This window comes from Trachurus trachurus, assembly GCF_905171665.1.
Source record: "Trachurus trachurus genome assembly, chromosome: 7".
Lineage (NCBI taxonomy): Eukaryota > Metazoa > Chordata > Actinopteri > Carangiformes > Carangidae > Trachurus > Trachurus trachurus.
The window spans coordinates 10,060,647-10,082,052 of NC_139901.1; the positions used below are offsets into that span (position 1 = coordinate 10,060,647).

The following is a 21,406-nucleotide window of genomic DNA, read 5'->3' on the forward strand; positions in this document are numbered from 1 at the left end:
TCCATCCACCTCACAGGTGTGGCATATCAAGATGCTGATTAGACAGCATGCATATTGCACAGGTGTGCCAGGCTGGCCGCAATAAAAGGCCAGTCTTAAATGGTCCGGGGTGTCAGAAAACCAGTCAGTATCTGGTATGACCACCATTTGCCTCATGCAGTGCAACACATCTCCTTCACATGGAGTTGTTTAGGTTTTTGACTGTGGCCTTGAGTGTTGGTCCACTCCTCTTGCTATGTTGCTGAATATTGGCAGAAACTGAAACACACTGTCGTATGCGTGGGTCCAGAGCATCCCAAACATGCTCATGCCTTTTATTGTGGCCAGACCTGTGCAATAATCATGCTGTCTAATCAGCATCTTGATATGCCACACCTGTGAGGTGGATGGATTATCTCAGCAAAGGAGAAGTGCTCACTAACACAGATGTAGACAGATTTGTGAACAGTATTTGAGAGAAATAGACCTTTTGTGTACATACTGTAGAAAAAGCTTTAGATCTTTGAGTTCAGTGTATATATACATGTTCACTATTCAGATGAGCTGATTTAATGTTGTTTGTTGTTGTTGTTTGTCAGAAATGAAAGAAAGTCACTGCAATGCAGGAAAAAGAAACTGAGTGAAACAAACCTGCCATTCTTTAGAGGATGCACTCCGACGTTGCTTTGAAGGACACTGGAAGCAGACAGAACAGGTTTCACTTCCACAGCAGCTACAGCACCATATCTTACTTTCATCATCAGTGAGGGAAACACTGCAAACTGTGCAGACTGCAGGACAAAGAAGCTCTGCTCTCACAATGATGAGTAGCCTATTCCCCTGGTGCTTAGCTGTGCCTCCACATTGTGTCTTCTTTTGACTGGTGTTAACACAGCATCCCTGCTCTGAGTGGAAGTCACTCCTGGCCGCTGCTGGAGAAAATAACCGGCAGCTTATCTCAGCTGGCCTCTTGGGGAAGGGGATCCCTCTTCTTGAGTCATTTCAGGGCACTGTCATTTGTGCTTCTTTCCAAATTTCCCCTATCTAATGATTGTATTGCACTGCTGCACTATTCTGATTGCAGGTGCGCTTACAGATAGACAAATTATGTATAAAAACGGTCTCACAGTAAATTCAGTTTAGGAAAACAAAAGTTGATAAGCACAGTGCAAACTTGATGACAGGCCCCAATGGGCTCCTCCAGAATTTACATAGCTAAATAAATAGGGGATAAGAGGAACAACACCCTTAATAGTAGGTTTAGTGGGGCCCTAGTTATCCATATGAGACACTGGAAATGAAAATACCAAGCCTGATAACACCAAAACTAGATGAATTTCACCAGGAGCAGAAGATATTTTCTCTATGGTCCCAATACAGTTTACAGCGTCAAAGCCATTTAAACGACAGTTGAACTTCTGTGTCTTGAGTGATACATAGTCACTGTGACCACTCTCATATAAGAGCTGGACAAAAAGACCAGCATTTATTAGAAGCAAAGCATCATTTCATCATCATTGATGTATTTGCTGTTTTCATCTGGCAGCAAGGTGAGAATTTGAGACTTTGTCGGCAAGCTTGTCGTTATGGTGTGACGATGGCTTCCAGATACAAATCCAATTCCAGGCTATTAAATAATCCCCAACTCACTATATGTTCTCAAGTAAATATTACAAGTTGTTTGGACTAATGTTCAATAAGCAAATTAAAAGTTGTATTAGTTTGTTACCATGAGTTTTTTTTCAAAATGTTCTTTCTTTTTAACACACACACACACACACACACACACACACACACACACACACACACACAGTGAAGGAGACTGCCATTGAAGCTGGAATTGCACATGGAAGTGTTGCAAGAGTAGGAGAAACACAGTAATTGTGCGTGTTTCTGTTTGTCTAGCTGTAATAGGCTACATTTGGGGATACGTTTTACACGGGGGGGAAAAAGCCATAAATGAAATGAGTGTAAGTCTATGCAGTGTCCCCTGAAGTGACTTCTGATAACGTGTGTGTGCGCGTGTGAGTGTGTGAGTGTGTGTGTGTGTGTGTAGTGGGAGTATCACAAGGCCAACAGCTGCTGGTGTGACCAGCAACAGGTGCTCCAAGGTAAACCAGGGGTACATGAGAGAGCAAGAGAGAGAGAGAGAGAGAGAGAGAGAGAGAGAGAGAGAGATTGAAACCAATATGTTTTTGCCGATTCCACAATATCTGCCAACATCGAATGTATATAGTGTTTATCCCATGAAACAACTACATTGTACAACTGGTTAAGGATATGAAGCATCAGCATCAAACAGTTTGACCTTTTCTCAGATGGGCATGAACGCAGACAGACAAATGGACAGTCAAGGTAGTAAATAAAAGGACAGGACAGATGTTTCTTTATGAAACAGATGCCAAGAAGACAGGCAAGAAGGCAGAGTCAGAAACAGACAGACCACTGATTGACTGACTGAAGGACTGATAGTGCGGCTGGCAACAGGGGACAGGGACATTTATTTATAGCAACATTACAAGTTTCCATGATAGTTTCCACCACGCAGGCCAGAGACTCTCCAAGCACATGGCTATCTCTCAACCACTGCACTTATCACCACACAAGTACCAAAGCCACTATGTTAGCAGCAGCTTATAAAACACTGCATGACCCAAGACTCTGTCCTGAGGCACACGACATTAATTAATTTCTGTTTCCTGCTAGATTGAATCAGCGGCACGGCCTGGTGTGTGCATATCCTGGTGTTCCCCTCACTCTCCACTTTGACAACACACTGCTCTGACATTTTGCAATCTATCAGATATTCTCAAATAACCATGTTCCCCAGTGGTTTTATTTGTTTCTTCTGATTCCTCGACACAATTTGCTAAACAAAGCCTGCTACGACCCACATGGCATGCTGTAGCATTGTCATGGAGCCTACAGGATCACACTTTATATAAGGTGTGAGTACACTTGGGAGACCACAGATATACATGATTATGGAGCTGGATCCTGACTTTGTATTGCTCATATGTTAAAGTTCCAACAACACTGGAGTCCTTAGATCCCATTATGTGACTCTGTTGTGTTTTTTTGTCTGAACCTCTCGACAGGACATCGACAGTAAACTGGACAAATGGCCAGAGGACAGGCTGAATACATGTATGAAAAAAAATGAACTTGAATGTTCAACATCTAGTTTCATCCACTTTCTTTTCATATCTTTTTTAAGTGATTTTAGAACTGGAAAAATTACTCAGTGACACTGTCATAATAGTTTATCAGCTATGTTAAAACTATGATGTTTACTTTAAATACAATAAAAGTTGAAATACTCCAGATGTGTGCACGTGACTTTATGCACATTGTTTTGTATGACACTTTGGAATCTCTAACACTGATGGTTGTGGTCGCTGGGCCGTCATCGGAAATTCCTAGAACCGCGGTTACATACGTAACCATCGTTTTCTTTTAATATCCTCAGTAAAATCCTACAAACAAAACACACCAAACCAAACCATGTGTTGGTGTCTCCAGCCTTTAAAACCATTCATCCTTATCACAGACGTAAACCTTTAAATATTATTATACAGAATAGTGTTTAAATCCCAAAGATGGATGACTAGATATCCCAAAACATTTTGATTAAGTAAATGTTACTTAAACAGGAAGAGAGTGAATGAATGCATGCTGGTTGAGGGAGTGTTGAAAGCATCAGTTTGGGAACTGAGTCTATTCCAAAACAAAAGTGTTACTCATTAGTTTATTTGTAATGGTTTAGTTTTATAGCATAACTTGTCCGTAGGATCAGTTCAATGGTAGTTTTGATCTTCTTTTGAGCACTGCCAGACTAATTATTGAAAACAGGTTCAGTGTATTTCAAAACAGTTTGAGTTTGTAATGATTGTCCCACTGCTGATACAGTGAGAAATTGTCAATCCTCAATTCACTATTTATACTAATTAAAGCCCAATCATGCAATAAGTTAAGGGTTTCCTGTTAGATCTGCCATCACAGCTGAGGTGATGTGACGTCATTTACTGAAAGTGTCCCGAAAGATCTCTAGAGACTGAAACAGTGTCACATTTGTGTTGGTGAAATGATATGTAGATATTATCTTAGCCACATTCAGAGGTTTTGCATGTTGTATCTCTTTCTACATAAACTGACAATGTGACAATTCCCCCGGCCAAGCATGCAGTTTGCACAGCACTGCTGCAACAGAGCGTCTACAAAAAGGAGCTGGTGTTTCTGGTCCGTGATGATGTGTTTGAAAGAAAAATGCCTTTTTAAATGTTGTAACTAATACATGAAGGTATGCACGTGCATGCATGTGCACTGCATCTGCATGAAGGCGTTAATGAGGTGCTGAAAATGCCAAGGCTCACACAGCCATGGTGATCTGAAGCCAAAGAAAAAGAACACCGCAAAACACATACGGTACACATGGGAAGGCAATTTTAGTCTTTCCTGGTTTTGATTATAGTTAATATGAGTTGAAAATAAACAGTGAGGGGCTGTAAACCAGATTTCCATAACCTCCAGGGGCTTTCCACCTCTGAATAGAATGATATAGGAATCTATAACTATAACATGGATCATGTTTCTATAAACTTAAATAAGACCAGGACTTAAAGCCTGTTAGAGACATATCATCCTTACAGACCACCATGTTGTTGATACCACCAAGACTGAACTGCACCTGAATTTTTTTTTTCTCCGTCTTCAAAATCTTGGAAAATTGCTCTTCATTCTTGTCAACTCCAATATGTTGAACATTTTTTACAAGCCTCTTTGTTTTGATTGCAACAGTTAGGAGCAGGACTAAACTGTTCAAGTATACTTATAAAAACAAAGTCTCTTCACTGGGTCCTGTTTTAGCTTCAGTATAATGTTGCAAGTGGGTGAGATTTCTTTTTTTTCAGGCAATTGCCTTTTTTATTAAATCCTAAAAGTAACAGACAGAAGATGTGAACTGGAACCATCTGTCTCTTTAATCCATGCTGCCATCTAGTGGTAAAATGTTGTACTGTTAGCAAGGGTGTAATGTCATCTGCTGCTGGTTAATTATTAGGGCTCATTACAGAGGAGCGAGAATAGTAACACAGGAGCTGAGTTCAAGTGTTGGGTTGACGATCCTGTCTGTAGACAAGAGGAGGATTGGGATGTCCCGCAGCCTAAACTGAAACAATGGAAAGTAAAGTAACAGGCCTACACTGCAGCGTCGTGGTCCAAATGGTTACCATATGGTTTCCTATTGAGCTCCTTGGATGTTGATTCATCCACAGCCAATGCTTCATAATGTACCACGTCCATAAGATAAATAGTTAATCAAGTCAGTGCAGTTTATTGGGTTGAATTGGCCATATGGTAAAAACCCAGCTGAGGTAATTTCACTGTATATCCCAGAGCATATTACAACTTTGTTACACACATATGTTGTTCCCTCAGTGCTGTCAAACATGGTGCAGCAACAAAGCATATTCACATTTGCATTTCATTTCCATATGGTGTCTGGTGTTGGTGAGCCTGGCTTTTTATTGACCACCTCTTCTGGATTTACCATGTTTTTAAAACAAGAGTATATCACAACTTGCCAGGGATGTCAGACTTTCTCATCATTATCTTTTGTTTTACAATGAGCCACTGTCTTAAAGCAGATATCAGCTTCACGGCCGTTTCGGCTAATGCTGCGTTCAAGGCAGGCTTTTGAAACCGTAAGTTACAGCTTCAAGTCACAACTACGAGTTGGTAGCGTTCCAGGTAACCCGTAGCTCGTGTTTTTACCATCCTGTTGTCTGTGAAAGTTCCCTATAACGGCCACTCGTAACTTCCGACCCGTGAACTCGTACCAGATCGAACTGGTATGACTTCACAGGAAGGAAAAACACAAAGTACGAGTTTCTTTGAACGCACCATGAGTTAGCAGCCCCCGCCCTTGTCAGGCATCAATTGGTCCTCGTGCTACGTCACCACATTCACGCGCATCCCTTGGCTGCACACACAGCCCTTCATGCCGTTCTCTCTCCTCATTGGATAACACTTGTATCCCACAAGGAAAATTTTCTCCTCGGGTTACAGCAGAGCAGAGTGACGGAGAGACTCGTGTTTAGGCTGAAATACTTCATGTAAGTGATTGCTGACGGAAAATAGGACTATTTAGGACTTATATTAACAAAAACATTCCACTGATATCTGCTTTAATTAGTTTATATGCACAATGGATGAAATAACACTGACAATAAGTGTTTAATGTGGAGAACCAACCAAGAATGATCACACAGCTCATTGTTTTGCTCTCATTGTCATACATTTTAGACAAAGAAACAAAATTACTTGGGTTCATAATTACCTAGTAAATAACTAGCTAGTGAATACAGTGTTAAGCCGTTAAGAGCCAGATGGTAAGGGACAGCTCATTGAACTAATTGAGTATGATAAGCATGTGGGCACCTGCTGATCATGAGTCGACAGGTACCACTGCAATCTCTAAAAAATGGTTTCAGGTGTACAGACAACTTAAAGAGCAAAAGAGTTGGTGATTGTCTTACAGTAATATTACCTGGTTTGGTAGTTTTTGGACTGTCAGCCAGAGACTGGCTGCACAATATACTGTACTTAACGTGGTTGGTGATGGTGTCAAACTGCTCTGCCTTAGATCTTCTGAAAGAGGCTCAAGTGTCCTTTCACTCATCCTCTGCACATAATTTAACCCTGTAAAGCCTGAACCATTAAATAATTGTCAGAAAATTCCAATTTTTTGTAATTGGACCTTCTGACTAAAAATGTAAAAAATAAAAAATAAAAAAAAATAAAAAATTAAATAATTCCCAACCAAAAATAAAATTAAAAAAATTGCAAATCTTGCATAGAAAATTACCTTACATACCTGCTGTATCTATTTTGATACACACATTTTCAACATGGTTCTACTATAAAATAAGTTATGAAATATTAAGTAGTTTTACTTTGCTTCAATGCAGTAACTATCCCTATTGAAGTTTCAGTAAAAAAAATTAAGTTTTTCTTACCTTAACTTTTTCAAAATTGACAAAAATATCCATGAGAAAACACATTTGGCCATATTGGATGTCCCGAGTGAAGGCCTGCTGGTGCATACATAACTGCACCCTGGTGGATTATTTGATCATTGCATGTATCTGATTGTATACATTAGGTTTTTCAGGGGGAAAAAATCACAGTGAGGATGTAGAGGTCTCAAAAACTCATGTATTTTCATGTATCAAATTTGATACCCTCTGGACAGTGACTCTGAGTATCAAGACAGGCCTAACAGTGAAAAAATGGTTTTATCTCTGAATGAATCAAACTATTAAATGCTGGTGATGATCAATTTTCCATGTGGATGGTAATGGGGATCTTGTTTTTCCCATGGGTGAGATGATAAAAGCTGGTTGTGCTCCAGTTTTTATCTGCCACTAGCACATTTTTTCATGTGAGTTTATGTAGGGGTTTAGCACCTGAATCTTTTTCAATAAAGCGGCAATAAAGGTGAGGCTAAACATATTTCCCTCAGGGGCTTGGTGGAGAACACAGATAACAAAGATAAAAGGAGACTGAATACAAACACAGCTGTAAATGAATGCTAATATCTGCTGTATGTGTAATAAGCTACAGTTTGCTTCCAGTTTGCCATATCAACTTAAAGGGATAGTTCAACATTTTGGCAAATTGGCCCATTGCCATAATCGCTATAGTCATAGCAGTAGGTTCATTACCTTTAATTGTAGGTGTAAGCTATTTTCAGTACGGCGGAGCGCAGCAGCTGGCTGCTCAGAGCTACGCTATGGAGGCTAATGGAATTTCTTGGTTTCCCTCATTAAACTCATCAAATTCAACATCCCAAAACTCCACAGCGCTTTTGTAGACAAGTTGTGACCGGCACAACCACCACGCTATGAGATAATGACGGAACGATACGAAACGGAGCCGTTTTCGAGGTAAATACAGGGTAAATACGGAGACTGCTTGCTGAAAAACTGTCCCTGAACGCAACGCGCATCAGCGGTTTTGTATGAATTTACCTCGAAAACGGCTCCGTTTCGTATCGTTCCGTCATTATCTCATAGCGTGGTGGTTGTGCAGCTCACAACTTGTCTACAAAAGTGCTGTGGAGTTTTGGGATTTTGTATTTGATGAGTTTGATGAGGGAAACCAAGAAATTCCCTTAGCCTCCATAGCGTAGCTCTGAGCAGCCTGCTGCTGCGCTCCGCTGTACTAAAAATAGCTTACACCTACAATTAAAGGTAACAAACCTACTGCTATGACTATAGCAATTATGGCAATGGGCCAATTTGCCAAAATGTTGAACTATCCCTTTAACGGTAAACATGGTGCAAACCTGCCCTCCAGGGGCCACAAAAATAATAAAGCAGATTAAAGAGACACAACATAATTTTAAGGTTGGCATTGCATATGGCACCAGAAACCTGAATCCTATGTTTACATGGCACAGCAACCCAATGTCTAGTTTGTTTGGTTATTTGGTCCTCGCAGAAGTGGAGTATAAAGCTTTACCATGGCTTCTGAAATCAGGATGTGATATTTGCATCTACAAACACATAACCAAGATATAAAAAAAAAGAAAAATTCCCATCAAACCTGGGATAAGGTTTGCAAGTTGTTCTTCAAGAAAGAAGCTGCTTGTGTCCTTTTAAGGCCTACAGAGGATACACAGCAGATTACACACCAACAATACATTTTGTTGAGCAACATGGGAAATAAGTTAAATGTTGGGCTTAATGTAGTTGTACCATTACTGCACAGTGGCTGACACAATACATTACACATTAATGGTGCAGCTATGACTTGCAATGTATTTTCGGTGTAAAAGTGAAGGAAGAAATTCTCACACTGACCACGTGAAATACCCAAGTGGGGTTTCTATTTAGACCCAGACCACGGAGGTATTAACAACATCACCGTGACATAACCATTAAAAGTCACAGCATGCGCACAGTGTGGTGTCGTATTACAAGCAACAGTGAACTCCCATAAAAAGATCATGATGCTGCTGTGTGTTACACATGCAGGTCAATGGAAAGCAACAAATCAGTCATGCTAGACAAAAAAAGGGTTTCAGTTTGGACTGTGGGATGCTGGGAAAAAAGATTAACAAATTTGGAAAATGTTTTGTGTTTGATTTAAAAAAAAAAAAAAAAACATTTCATACAGGCTTATGACCTCTGTATTGAAGGATTTTAGAGGAATGCTGAACATGATGAGCCTGTTGCAAAGTTTATTCTTTCCATGAATGAAAAGAGTGGAACTGTTGTAGCTGTCACCGGTTTACCCGAGATGGAAAGAGACAGGAGGGGGATATCCTTATCTGCTAATGCCATGAAATTCAAGACGGTGCCCTATGATGCATGCGCACTGGCTCACACACTGCATATACGCACACACATATACACACAGACACACACAGAGACACACTGGCAGCTTTACGCAGATACATGCATACAAAAATGCGCGAGCACATAGAAAGCGGAACATACACATATCCTTAATATAGATTCAACAACACACACATACACAGCATAGCAAGCACACAGTTATTTTTGAGAGCTGAGCCGCACACACACTCACAAGGACCGGAGACAAAGGTAAGAATGATAAATCAAATTTCGGCTAACTTCTCTCTACTGTGTGTTTCATATGGGCCTAATTCCGTTTTTTTGGCCAGTTAAAAACATGTATTAATGAGTTCTTCAAGCACAAGTCAATGAGTGTGTGTTGACTGAGCATGTGTGTTCATTATCAGCCGTGCCTGCCACAGACTGCTTCTTAACCGCAGTATGGTTATGCTGTGGATGTGTTACAGGCCAGTCACTGGGATTTTATTGGTTTTTGCTCCAATGGCATAGGTTTCCATATGGACTACAGGGACATGTCCCTACCAGTGTTTTTGGAGGACAGCATTGCCTTAACCAGTTACTTGACTGAACTTGTTGGCACTAAATTTGGAGTGAAGTCATATAGGATATTTCTGATGTGCCCTCCCAGTGGTGATGCTATTTGATTGATTGAGTGGGTGAGGAGTTGAGCAGTCAGTTATCAGTGCACTATTAGAGGTCTCAAGTTGGACTTTACGAGTTGGCCATGTCACTAGAAACGCCCCTTGAAGTCGAACTTCTAGCTCAGAAACTTAGAGGAACCCATGCACATTCCAAGAACCTGCTCCATCCATCAGTGGCAAATGGCACATTGCACTACTTAGTTTCTGAAGTTCCCTCTCTTTCAATCTTTATTCTGCTACTGGTAGGTTTTGATTAAATGTAAATACAGATGTTTGAGAAATATTTCATCAACACCATTACAAAGTCATTTAGTTTTTAAGGGGGTTCGCTGTCCCTATATGGATTCATCAATGGAAATAACAGGAAGTCCCTAGTAAATTGTTCTATCATATCATTTTGTTTATTTTATGATTATGATGGTTATGATTTATGATGAGTCTAGTTTCTTTTGGCTCTTTGACCTCGGGAGATTTGCTTAAATTGCTAAACATTACTGTAATTAAAATTGAATTAAATCTGATGTGGCATAGTGAGTCAACTTTATCCATCTTTCACCTCAGTGAAACACAGTGACAGTGAGGACTACAATCCTACACCGAGATTCCCTCACAGTCCATGAAACCATTTGCTCACTTACATAGGGGGGCGGAGCTACACGGTGCCACTATATTTTACTACAATTTCTATCCAATCAGAGAGCGCCTGGTTGTCGGTCACTATTGGTTACCGGGGCAGTGGTATTATGGGATGTACACATGGCAGCCTTCAGTGGAGGAATGCCTGCGACTATCTGTCATGGATCTACAATAGATCCATACTGTCTGCGCGGCCGTGTCTTTCATTACTGCTCTGCTGCGCGTCTCGCGGACCTGCAGATGAGGTTTGACTTTTCGCGAGATTTGCGGGAGTCTCTCGTGGACATCGTGTGTATCGATGTTTTTATTCCTCGCGCCGGTAGCCTGACGTTACTTTGGAGGCAGGGCAGTGAACAATGTGTCAGTGCAACGTTAAAGTCAGATTAATGACGAAGTTAAAGTCCGAAAGAGACCGATTTTCTATTGTATAGAAACCATACATTTGATGTATTGTAGGACAGGAGTTTGCAAGCAAGCAAGGTTGCCAGGTGCTTATAGAGTATACTTCTTTGTCATTATAGGTTGGACAACATTAGTCTAGTCTGTAACATCCCAGCAAAGCTGCAGGGCTCTGTGCATGAAGAGTTTTGTAGCCTACATGTGCGAAAAGTATGAAAACAGTTGCGTAAATCAGTGCAGCAGCAATGGGCAGTGTGGACGCTGCGGAAAAAAAGGCTTTGCCAGCAGACTATGGAGCAAAGATTTCAGATTTCATCTGTCCAATAAGTCACACAGGATGATAATGCCAATATGATGAGATATGCGTCACGTGTATCAGAAGAGTTTAAAATGTAATATGGTGGCAGCCAGGCTCAGATGATTGTAAGTTGTAAATATATTTTAATTTGGGGTACAGGCTATGAGTTAAGAAAATATTTTGCTGTCAACAAACTGTCAAAGGACAAAAAACAAGTCAAACATTTCATAATTTATCTATAATTTAGGCAGTTAGATTAAAAAAGCCCAGTTGCTTAATAAAATAAACAGCAGTATGACCCATCCACTTCTAGTGTTTTTGCCAGCATCTTGGTTTTCTTATTGTCTTGGGACTTGGTTTTTATCTGTTGACTCTACAACTTAGTGTGTGTGTGTGTAACATCAGTGGAGCCTGGGTGACATTTGATGACTGATGGTACAGAAAGTAGCCAACAACAGCTTATTTGGGAAGTACAGCTTTAAACAAGGCTTTTCAACTTGAATTTGTACACAGATACAGATATGAGGTTAAACTTGTGATAAAACATCAAATGTCCAACTTTATTTACTTTTTTTTTTCAGATTGAACCGACACCGTCCCAGCTGTCACAGCCGCTGCCATCATGCCTGGTGAGGATAAACCACCGCAGCAGACCCGCCAGAGGAGAAAGAACAAAAAGTCCCGGTCCAAGGGGAAGAGCCCTGGTGGGAGTCCCGGTGCCTGCATAGGAGGCACCGTAGACGGACAGGATGAGCTCTTCTTGCCCCCTGTCCTACAGCCTCCTCCCAAGAAGCAGGCGGAGAGGCCCAAGGTGTCGGTGGCCAAGGTGGAGGAGGAGTCGTCCATAGCCATCTGTCTCCAGGTGCTTTTCCCCTACCTGCTGGCTGGGATGGGCATGGTGATGGCCGGCATGGTGCTGGACAATGTTCAGGTGAGTGTGTTCAGTCCTGCAGCATCCCACGGCTGATTTCTGATCAGCCAAAATGTTGTAGATAAATTTATGAGACTGTTTGTAATTGACTCTGTCCATCAGTAATCTTTGTTTTAGTCTTAATGTCCCCCATCTGGCTGCTAGTTTATCAACATTATGTGTGTCTGTCACTTCCTTTTTTTGCCTCTTTAATATTTGGCCCAGTTGCACAAGACATCTTAAGTTTCCAACTTAAGTATGACACTTAAAGTTTAATTTCTCCCTATCTAAGTTAGTAATTTCAAGGTGGTTTTCAGAATCTCTTAAAAGTTTTACACTGTTAAAATTGTACTTTTTCCATGGAGACTGTTGATTTGCTTCTTACCTGTTATCACTTTGGAGAAGCTGTGATCCCATCCTCCTGTTGTTAAAACTTCAGACAGTCAGCTTTTAAATCAGACATAGCTTTTAAACGCACCATTGACATTTAAAATAACTTCACTAGGCTATACCTTTTTATTGCATTCAACAATCAAACAAAACAGCTAAAATGCCAACACAAATATCTCAAATCTTAAATGAAAAGGAGCAGGAAGATGAAGCCCTTATTCACAAGACATTATTAACAAAGCAAAGAATGAAGTAAAAAATTATATTAAAATAGATTGAGGAAATATTTTGCAAGCACATACACAGTGTTTTATTATCGAATGAATTCTTTACTTTGTGTAACAGAGCTTGTTTAAGAGAGCTTCACCTTTCATTACATCGCATCACTAATACATAAAGATGAAGAAATATTTTGTTAGCAAATAGCTTTTGTTTTACATTTCGAAAACTGTTCTCAGCTGTCGAGTCTTTGTTCTACATGTCACCTGAGGGCTCTCCAGATTATGTGAGTGTGTTTGTGTCTTCCATTTTTAATTGATGTAGAGAGGATAGCTTTGTGTGTGTCTGTGTGTTTGTGTGTGTGTATGTGTTAGCTGCATTTTCATCCTCTGCCAGGCTCGGGGAGAATCAGACAAAATGCTGTCTGCTGCTTTATGATGAGCTGGTAGCTCTTTCTTCCTCTCTGTCGTCCTCTGATAAACACTCGTCTGTCCTCTCGCGGCTCGTCCATCTGTTGCTCATGAGTATTTTCCTCCACTTTCTCTCCTCTGCAGAATGAGTTAGCCTCCTGCGTCTGATGCAGGACGATTAGTCACAGGTTTGGCTCAGAGCTGCGTCTCAAAGCACAGGGGACATAGAAGGACGTAGAGAGCAGGCTATCTGAACGGAAAGAAGATAAAGACAAGAATACTTATGTCAGTAATTAGGATTATTACTGCAGCCTGTGGTCCCAAGGACAGTGATATACCTTTGTCATATATGTAACTGTTGTCATTGGGCTGCATTACACAATCATGGAAATGTATTTCTCCTCCATAACATTACGTATTGGCTTGAGACAGACTGTAGCTTCTCATCATTTGTTCCCCTTCCTATACTCAACTGCTAAGTTTTGTCAGCTCAAATTGGGATTGAGGTGTTGAGTTAAACCTCCACTAAAGGCCTCTCTGTCAGTGGACTGGGGCATTACATGCTGTTCAAGTTTGAGACTACAGAGGGCGACTAACCCCAGAACCAGCTGACTGGCAGAGACATGTGTTATTGTGCATGGGGACGACAGGTAAAAATATGTTTTAGACAGCGTTGAAAAACACCCACCAAAATAATCCAATACCTGTTATAATGAATATTTTTAGTCGGTTATCCTCCCCTGAAAATAATACTTTCCTTTTGCACTACATTTTTTCAACCTCTGAACTACCTTATTTTTACACACGAGTCCACCTACAGATCGCACTGTATTATGCTGCAGCTAGAGGTCAGCTGAGTGAATCAGAAAGCAGCGTAGAACTGTGAAAAAAAAACGAGTCAGAGCCAGGAAGCATCAAGATACTGTAGAGATTTAAATCAGTAGTTTGGGGGCTGAGGATCCTCAAGGTCATTTTATCAACTTATTTTGAGGTGTTTGTTCATATCGCAGGTGGAGTTTGCCTAGTTGTCATGGAGATTAATCTGTTTACATAAAAGCTAATTAGTTCTTTCATTAACCCTTTGACTTGAGCTTGAATAAAGCTGGGTGAATTCAGTAAGTAGACCATGGCAATACAAATGAAATAACCACAAACATGATTGAAGTGAGTGTTTGTTCAAATATAAATAGCATTTTGAAATATTATAGACATCAATGAATACATTATTATTATTTTGTTGTTATTGTTATTATTATCATAAATAAAATTATTATTATCAGTGCTCTGAGTTCAAATTTTAATACATTTAATACATACTTACATTGGTGAAGGAAAAAATGACTCGGTAAGAATATCCTTGCGATTTACTATTTACCTTAATGATTTGATGATCATAAAGAAAAGATTACCCATTAACTCTATTCTTAAAAGAAAGTGACAGTATTACAATAGCATGTTTTGAAATAAGAGAGAAGGATGACAAAGAAACAGATTCTGTCGACCCAATGAAATTAATATGTAAGTTGGGTCCAGCTTCCTTAAAAAGCAGCACAGGACTTCAATCACACAGTTTCTGCAGGATTACGCTGCGTTTTGGAACAAACTGATAAAGTGACTGTGACTGGATCACAGTGCGAATTTGCTGTAGCAGGTGAATCGAGATGGAGGGACTGGACAGAGAGAATAAATGAGTCACGATAGGGAAAGGGGGGGAGAGATTAGAGAAAGAGGGATGCTGTGGAGGGGAGGCGGGGGGGTGGTGGGGGTGAGGGGGGTGCACCGAGACCGGCCGACGTAGAAAGAGGGATGTCACATGGCAGGAGCGAGGTAGGATGAGAGGGACACACGCAGCAAGAAATAGCAGGAGCGAGAGAGAGTGAGAGGCGGTAAGCCGGTCGTTTCCCTCATGAGTTTGCATGTCGGGCAGCGCAGACAGCCCTGCCTCTTTCTCTGCTACGTCACGACAGAGCAGAGCAGAGCAGAGCAGAGGGAGCAGGACTACCCTGCTGCTGACAGGAGGAGAGAAACACTCCAGTCTGCCAGGAGCCGGTTGCTGCATCTCGTCACTGGACCTCTCTCACATCACTTACTGACATTATGGAGCTCCTCTCGCTTTCCTCTTCACTCTCGTTGCGGCTCGGAATGGGCTGTAATGACGGAGATATGACGGGATCCTGCTGCTTCTAACTCTCTCTGAAGACCTTTTGGGACAATTCTTCATCCCACATCCTCGTGCCGCGCTGTCAGTCACTTCCGCTGTCACGGAAACGGCTGCTATCAGTTCCAGGAGCCCAGCGCTGCGTTACACTGGAGGTCAAGTAGCTTCCTGAATGGACCAGAAGGAGTCAGGACTTCATCCAACAAACAGTAAACTCAAAGGAGAGGACTTTGAAGTGGATTCTGGAGAAGAAAATACAAACTCTCCATTGACAGGTTCATGTCAAACCCACCTTACTAGCCTTCACTCAGTTGAGGCCAGTCAGCTGAAGAGAGGCTGAGACTTTGAGTGCAGATGTGGAGCATCTTTGCTTGTGGAGAACGTTGTGAGCTATGAATCAGAAATGGTGTTAATGACTGTGGTCCCCAGTGGTGCTGACAAATGGATACCTCATCACTGCTGACTCACCACCAGGACAAAGATGCCTCACTTCATTGCCATTAAGTTCTCAGTTGAAGCCTCCAACTTTGATTTTGCCTGTGAAACAAAATGGGACAAATGGATAATTAAAGGACAGTCACATACACGTCTATAATTGGATTTTCTCTTTCTGAACACCTGAAGTCGTGGCAGCAGTTGATTATTTTCCAGGTTTCTGCAGAGGTCAAAAGGATTTAAATAAGCTGATTGTTTCTGTCACTCCTAGACGAACGAATGATTCACGCACTGCCGGACAGTTCTTTATAATCCCTCAAGAGCGGAGCTGTCATTCACAAATTCTCTCTCAGCTCTTCAACAGGCACCACGGTGGCTACTTGAAACATTTGCCCTTGACCTGATTTAAGGGAGGAAAACATCATTGATTGGTTTCTTCCTCAGCATTCAGACCATTTGGACCCATCAGAAGCTGAATGTGTTGGGTTATTTTGCCTCGATTGAATAACTTTTACAACCCTTACATCTGGATCGCAGTTACGCCTACGATGGGATAACTACACATTAACCTTTAAAGTGATCAAGTAAGCCCTTGTTCAACATGGTGGTGACTCGTCTGGAGCTGGAGCTACGCTACCAGGGCAAAAAGTTACGTGGCGTGACGTGGAAGTTGACTCGATCGGAGCATGGTTTCCTGCCAGAGAGCTCGTGGCTGATCGCCGCTCAGGTCATGGTGCCGTACCTGGTGTCGGGGCTCGGCATGGTCTCCGCTGGTATCGTTATGGACCTTATTCAAGTATGGAAATCTAGAAAAAAATATGTTTTGAGAGATAGAGTGATACATGATGGTTAGCTAGTGCTGAGACTGTAACCAAATTTATTAGTACATTTTATTTTATCATGATAACTTAATTAATTTATATAAACATACTTTTGGTTGAACACAATTCACAGTAAGAGTTTTACATCAACAGTGCAGCTTCTTATAATTTGATTCTTTTTACAATATGTGTACAGGGGAATTAGCCTACTTAACATTAGGATTAGGGTACAGTTAGGACTAGGGATAGACCGATTATCGGTATGGCAGATAATATTGGATTTTCGGCATTCTTTTGGTAGTTGGTATGGGACGTTTTTTCACCAATAACCAAAAAAATTGAATTAATTTTTTAAACGCACTCCTTTGGCTCAAATGTGGACGTCTCTTTTTTTTTGGGGGGCCGTCCCTTTGCCTGAAGTCACCACCCTTAGCTGTGTAACAATATCCCGCCCACTGAACTGAGATCTGTGTTGGAGTTTAAGTATTATTCTACAAAAATAAAACGTCTTTAGCACAGATTTTCAGTGTACAAAATTATCACAGATTTTCACAGTGTCCAAAAAAGAAACAGTTTACTGTATTCAGTCAAATCCCAGGTGTGATATTCTAAATTCTGACACCAAAATTTTCATTTTTACCGCAAAATATCGGTTATCGGTTTCCTTGATTACTAATAATTGGTATCGGTATCGGCCCTGAAAAAAACATAGCGGTTGATCCCTAGTTAGGACAGGGAAAGAGTTTCTTAATGAACAGTTATGTATTTTCCAAGAGGTCTCTTAATGACTGACAGCAACACTTCACCTTAAAATCACTCTTGATACTGATAGCCTACTCTTTTCATTCATGTTTGGTGAACACAGGACAGTTCTTATTTAAAGGGTTTGGAAATGAGGTTATGTCTAATCAGACCACCTCCCAGAACTCTACACTTGTGTTTTCTGCCTTGCTACATATTCCAGCACTGAACATTGACATTTGAACTATATTTTATGATGCTAGGATATTCCAGTAGTCTGAAATTGTCAGAAGTTTGAATCTGAAAGTCAAGTATCAATCAAAGAAAATGTTTGTGTAATGCCACTTAGTGTGAGACAGACAGTTGTCAAGACTCTGTAAAGAAGCCTTGAGTTTGATTACGTAGCCTTATTGAGGGATGGGTGAATGGCTGGATGGTCCGATGTTATACACAACCAGTTCATCATGGTGGCATGGATTAATGAGTTATGTAGAGGGAAGACTGGAGGTGTTCAGACTTACTGTGCACAGACAGCTGTAAGACATTTGAATGGGTCATTAGAGTTTGAAGAATGGATGGTGAGAGGCAGAGATGGACTCCACCTGCAGCTTGTGGTCTCAGCTGGCATCATTTCATATCCACAAGTATAAATCAGGGTCAAACTGACATTGGCTTTTTATTAAATATTGGATATTTGCCAGTCAGTCTTATCCCTTGCCAGTCAGTCTTATCCCCCATTTTCACGACGCAGGCAGCTCTCTGACCTCCGTCTTTTATGTGCAGAGACTGTTCTTCCTTCAAAAACAGGCAGATGACTGGATAAGTGACTGCATGGATGGAAGGATTTATCAATGAGATTGATGGAAACATTGATTAGCAGTGCTACTGTACGTATATCCCGAACAGATGGATCCTTGTGTAACATGCACCTCTCTGAAATGTCCAAATCTGATTTGGATGTGGGAGAGAGAGGGAGAGCCTTGGGATAGAAGTGAACAGTTGATTTAATCAGTGGCTGAAGGATGAGAGAGAGGAGGCCAGAGAGAGGTAAAGTAAACCTTTATACCATGGCATCACTGAGAGAAGTGAAAGTTGATTCTGCAGTAGAAGGAAAAAAAACCCAGATTTCCGACTGTAGTGAGAATACAAAATGTGCTCATGCTGATGAGTCTACAGTGACAAGTGATTAAATGATAATTGTGTCGAATTGACAATAACGGCAAAAATAAAGCAGCCATGAGCAGCCATAGCAGAGTTAAGGCAGAAGTGGGCCACATCCCAAGATAGCCTCCAAGTGACAGCCGTCAGCTAGAACCTACCAGTCCAGAACCTGTGTGTGATGCATAAAATAGACACGCACAGGGGCACGCAATGCAAACTGAGGGACAAAAGTACATCTCTGCCCCCATGTAGCCCCCCCCCCCCCCCCCCCGACTTCAGCATGTTACAGATCAGGAGGCAGAAATGATACAGTTAAATGGGAAATGTAATATGGAATCTGTGTTTGTTCTATGTAGTAATTGATCTCATGACACGTTTGATGTTTACATCTGCCACATGTTTCATATATGTGGTCATTTACCCAATATTTCTGCCCCTTTTTGCAATATTTCAACTTAAAAACAAAAGTTGCCAACATTTCCAGTCAATTTAATTTATGTTTGCGCTGACAAGATGCACAGAAACACATTTTTTGTAACTTAGGTTCTTCCATATTTATGATCCACTCAACCAGGCTAGAACGCGTCCAGTGGGAGAGACGAGCTGCAAATACAGATATAAAAACCAAAACAACATTGGAAATGTAAAAGCAGGAAGCCAAAACTAATACATTAACAGCAAGAAATACAGTCGGCGCCCCGGGGCAGTTCTGGCCTCTCAAGGCGAAAGCTCAAACTCATGCTCAAAGTGTTCAATGTAGTGCTTCCGAGCGGTCCTGTTGTGTTGTGTGGATATACAGTGTTTCCTTCCGTTGTATTTGTTTTGGAGGTTCTCCTACTGGACATCATTTTGCCGTCGTTTCCTGTGTTTGCCCTTGTCAGTCACCGTAGCGCTTTACATTACAGTAATGCTAATCTACTGTCCATTAGGCACAATTTTCGGCATCTGAAAACCTGTGACGCAGCTGCAGCCACTGAATGTTGGAGATGTTGAACCCTCAGTAACCACGTTCTCATGGGAAATGATTTTTCTTTGTTTTCTTTTTTTTTTCTGTTTTTCGCTTATAAGAAACATGTTTAGTTAAGTAACCTTGCAGTTATATTTTTGCTCCGCTCCTGAAGCAGCTACATTTGCTGCAGGAATTAATCTTTTCAGGTTCATGCCGAGTCTCATTTGCTGAAAATACAAAAGCTCCTACAGTGTGCACAAGCTGCTGGCTGAACATGCATACCAGCTCTTCAATAATGCATCATGTCTTGTAATATACAGTGGAGATGCTCCTAAACCTCTGAATGATGTTTATATTAGACTATAATACCGATTTTATAACAAAGTCCTGAGATGAGGGTTTTTTTTCTTCCTGCTTCCTCTGTTTCCGGTCTTCTCTGTCAGTTCATCCTCCTCTGTTCATCTTGAATTCCCTCTTTCCCTGCCTGTCTCCTCCCCACATCACTCCGCTCTTGGCAGCGGCGCTATGAGTTTCTCTTTTTTATATGTGCATCTATTTAAAGATCTAAACAGTCTTGGACCTGCCAACTGGAGTTGTAGTTAGAAAATATGAGGCAGACTCTGTGAACTGTATGTTTTCTAAACCCGGTGAACCTGCACAGCGTGGTGTGGCGTCAGACAAAGCTCAGAGAAGTGGAAACAGGAAAAGTAGGCTACTGGGTTAGACTAGAATATGTTATGTGCTTATTTAATCGCATCAGGAGGAGACACAGTTCACAAAGTTCATCTGTGGCGATGGAGATGACACAGATAATCTGGAGAACAGATATCAGTATTGAAATGGAAGAATGGTATTTTGACAAATGTATTTTTGTGTGTTTAATTTTTTGTGTTTGTCGCTCTGTAATCGTTTATGTGTGTGTGTGTGTGTGTGTGTGTGTGTTCCAGCACTGGAAGGTGTTCAAGGTGATAACAGAGATTTTCATCCTGGTGCCGGCGCTGGTTGGACTCAAAGGAAACCTGGAGATGACCCTGGCTGCTCGCCTCTCCACTGCTGTAAGACGGACCGAGTGTTTGATGTTTTCATATCGTTTGGTTCAAACCTTGACAACTTTATTCAAATACACTGTTTGTCAAAACAGTTTTTCCAATATTTATGAAAACCAATATGTCCTCATTATACTCACATTTATCTCCCAACATACAACTCGCCATCTACAGTTGAGTCAGTTCTAAAACAATATCATCACTTACTGTAAGTCCTTCTAAAACCACATATCATCATCACTAAGAACTAATGGCAAAGTGAGGTATGTTTATTTCAGTCTGAGCTGCACATCCACCAGAGCAGCTGCTTCAACCTCTTGCTGTTAAATGGGTTTGTGACATGAGGATGATCGGCAATGCAACATGTTAAATTATTCAGAGAGACACTGACATGTGATTTATACTAGGGTCTTGTTACAGCAGTTGGCAGATAGAACTGATAGATCTGTCATCCCTGCTGCTTATTGTAACATTTTGCTGCCTAACCTGCTGAGATCTGTGGACATGGTGCCACAGAAAGAAACACGAGCAACTGGGCCCCCCACATATTACACTGCAATGACTTTGTTTATCAGGTGTGGTGTCACACATGGACCCCAAATTGAAAAGTTTACAGGGTACAGCAGTAACTTATGTTGCTGTTGATCAGAAGAGGTGAGAACTTGAAGAAAGTAGTGGTATTATGTCTGCAGGAATTAAATCCTTATAGCAAAAGGGACATACTTACCAAATATGGTTGTGTCCTGACTGTATCCTGTAATGATTTAGGATTTTCTTTATAATTAAAAAGGTATTACCAGCTCGCTCCTTATGCTGTCTTGCTGCCTCCT

General features: G+C 41.1%; 1 protein-coding gene across 3 annotated transcripts in view; it reads left to right on the forward strand.

Annotated features, from left to right (window-relative positions):
* Positions 1 to 21,406, forward strand: part of LOC310989010 (solute carrier family 41 member 1-like) — a 47,213-nt gene that overhangs the window by 10,731 nt on the left and 15,076 nt on the right. The window contains exons 1-3 of one of the 3 annotated variants that reach the window (XM_083975854.1): positions 9,394 to 9,590; positions 11,918 to 12,267; positions 20,478 to 20,585. In XM_083975854.1, coding sequence (XP_083831980.1) covers positions 11,959 to 12,267; positions 20,478 to 20,585 — 417 coding nt within the window. In that variant the 5' untranslated portion in view covers positions 9,394 to 9,590; positions 11,918 to 11,958. Of the gene's footprint in view, positions 1 to 9,393; positions 9,591 to 10,756; positions 10,885 to 11,917; positions 12,268 to 20,477; positions 20,586 to 21,406 lie in introns of those variants that run through there. The other 2 variants (XM_083975855.1, XM_083975856.1) reach the window with 2 other exon arrangements.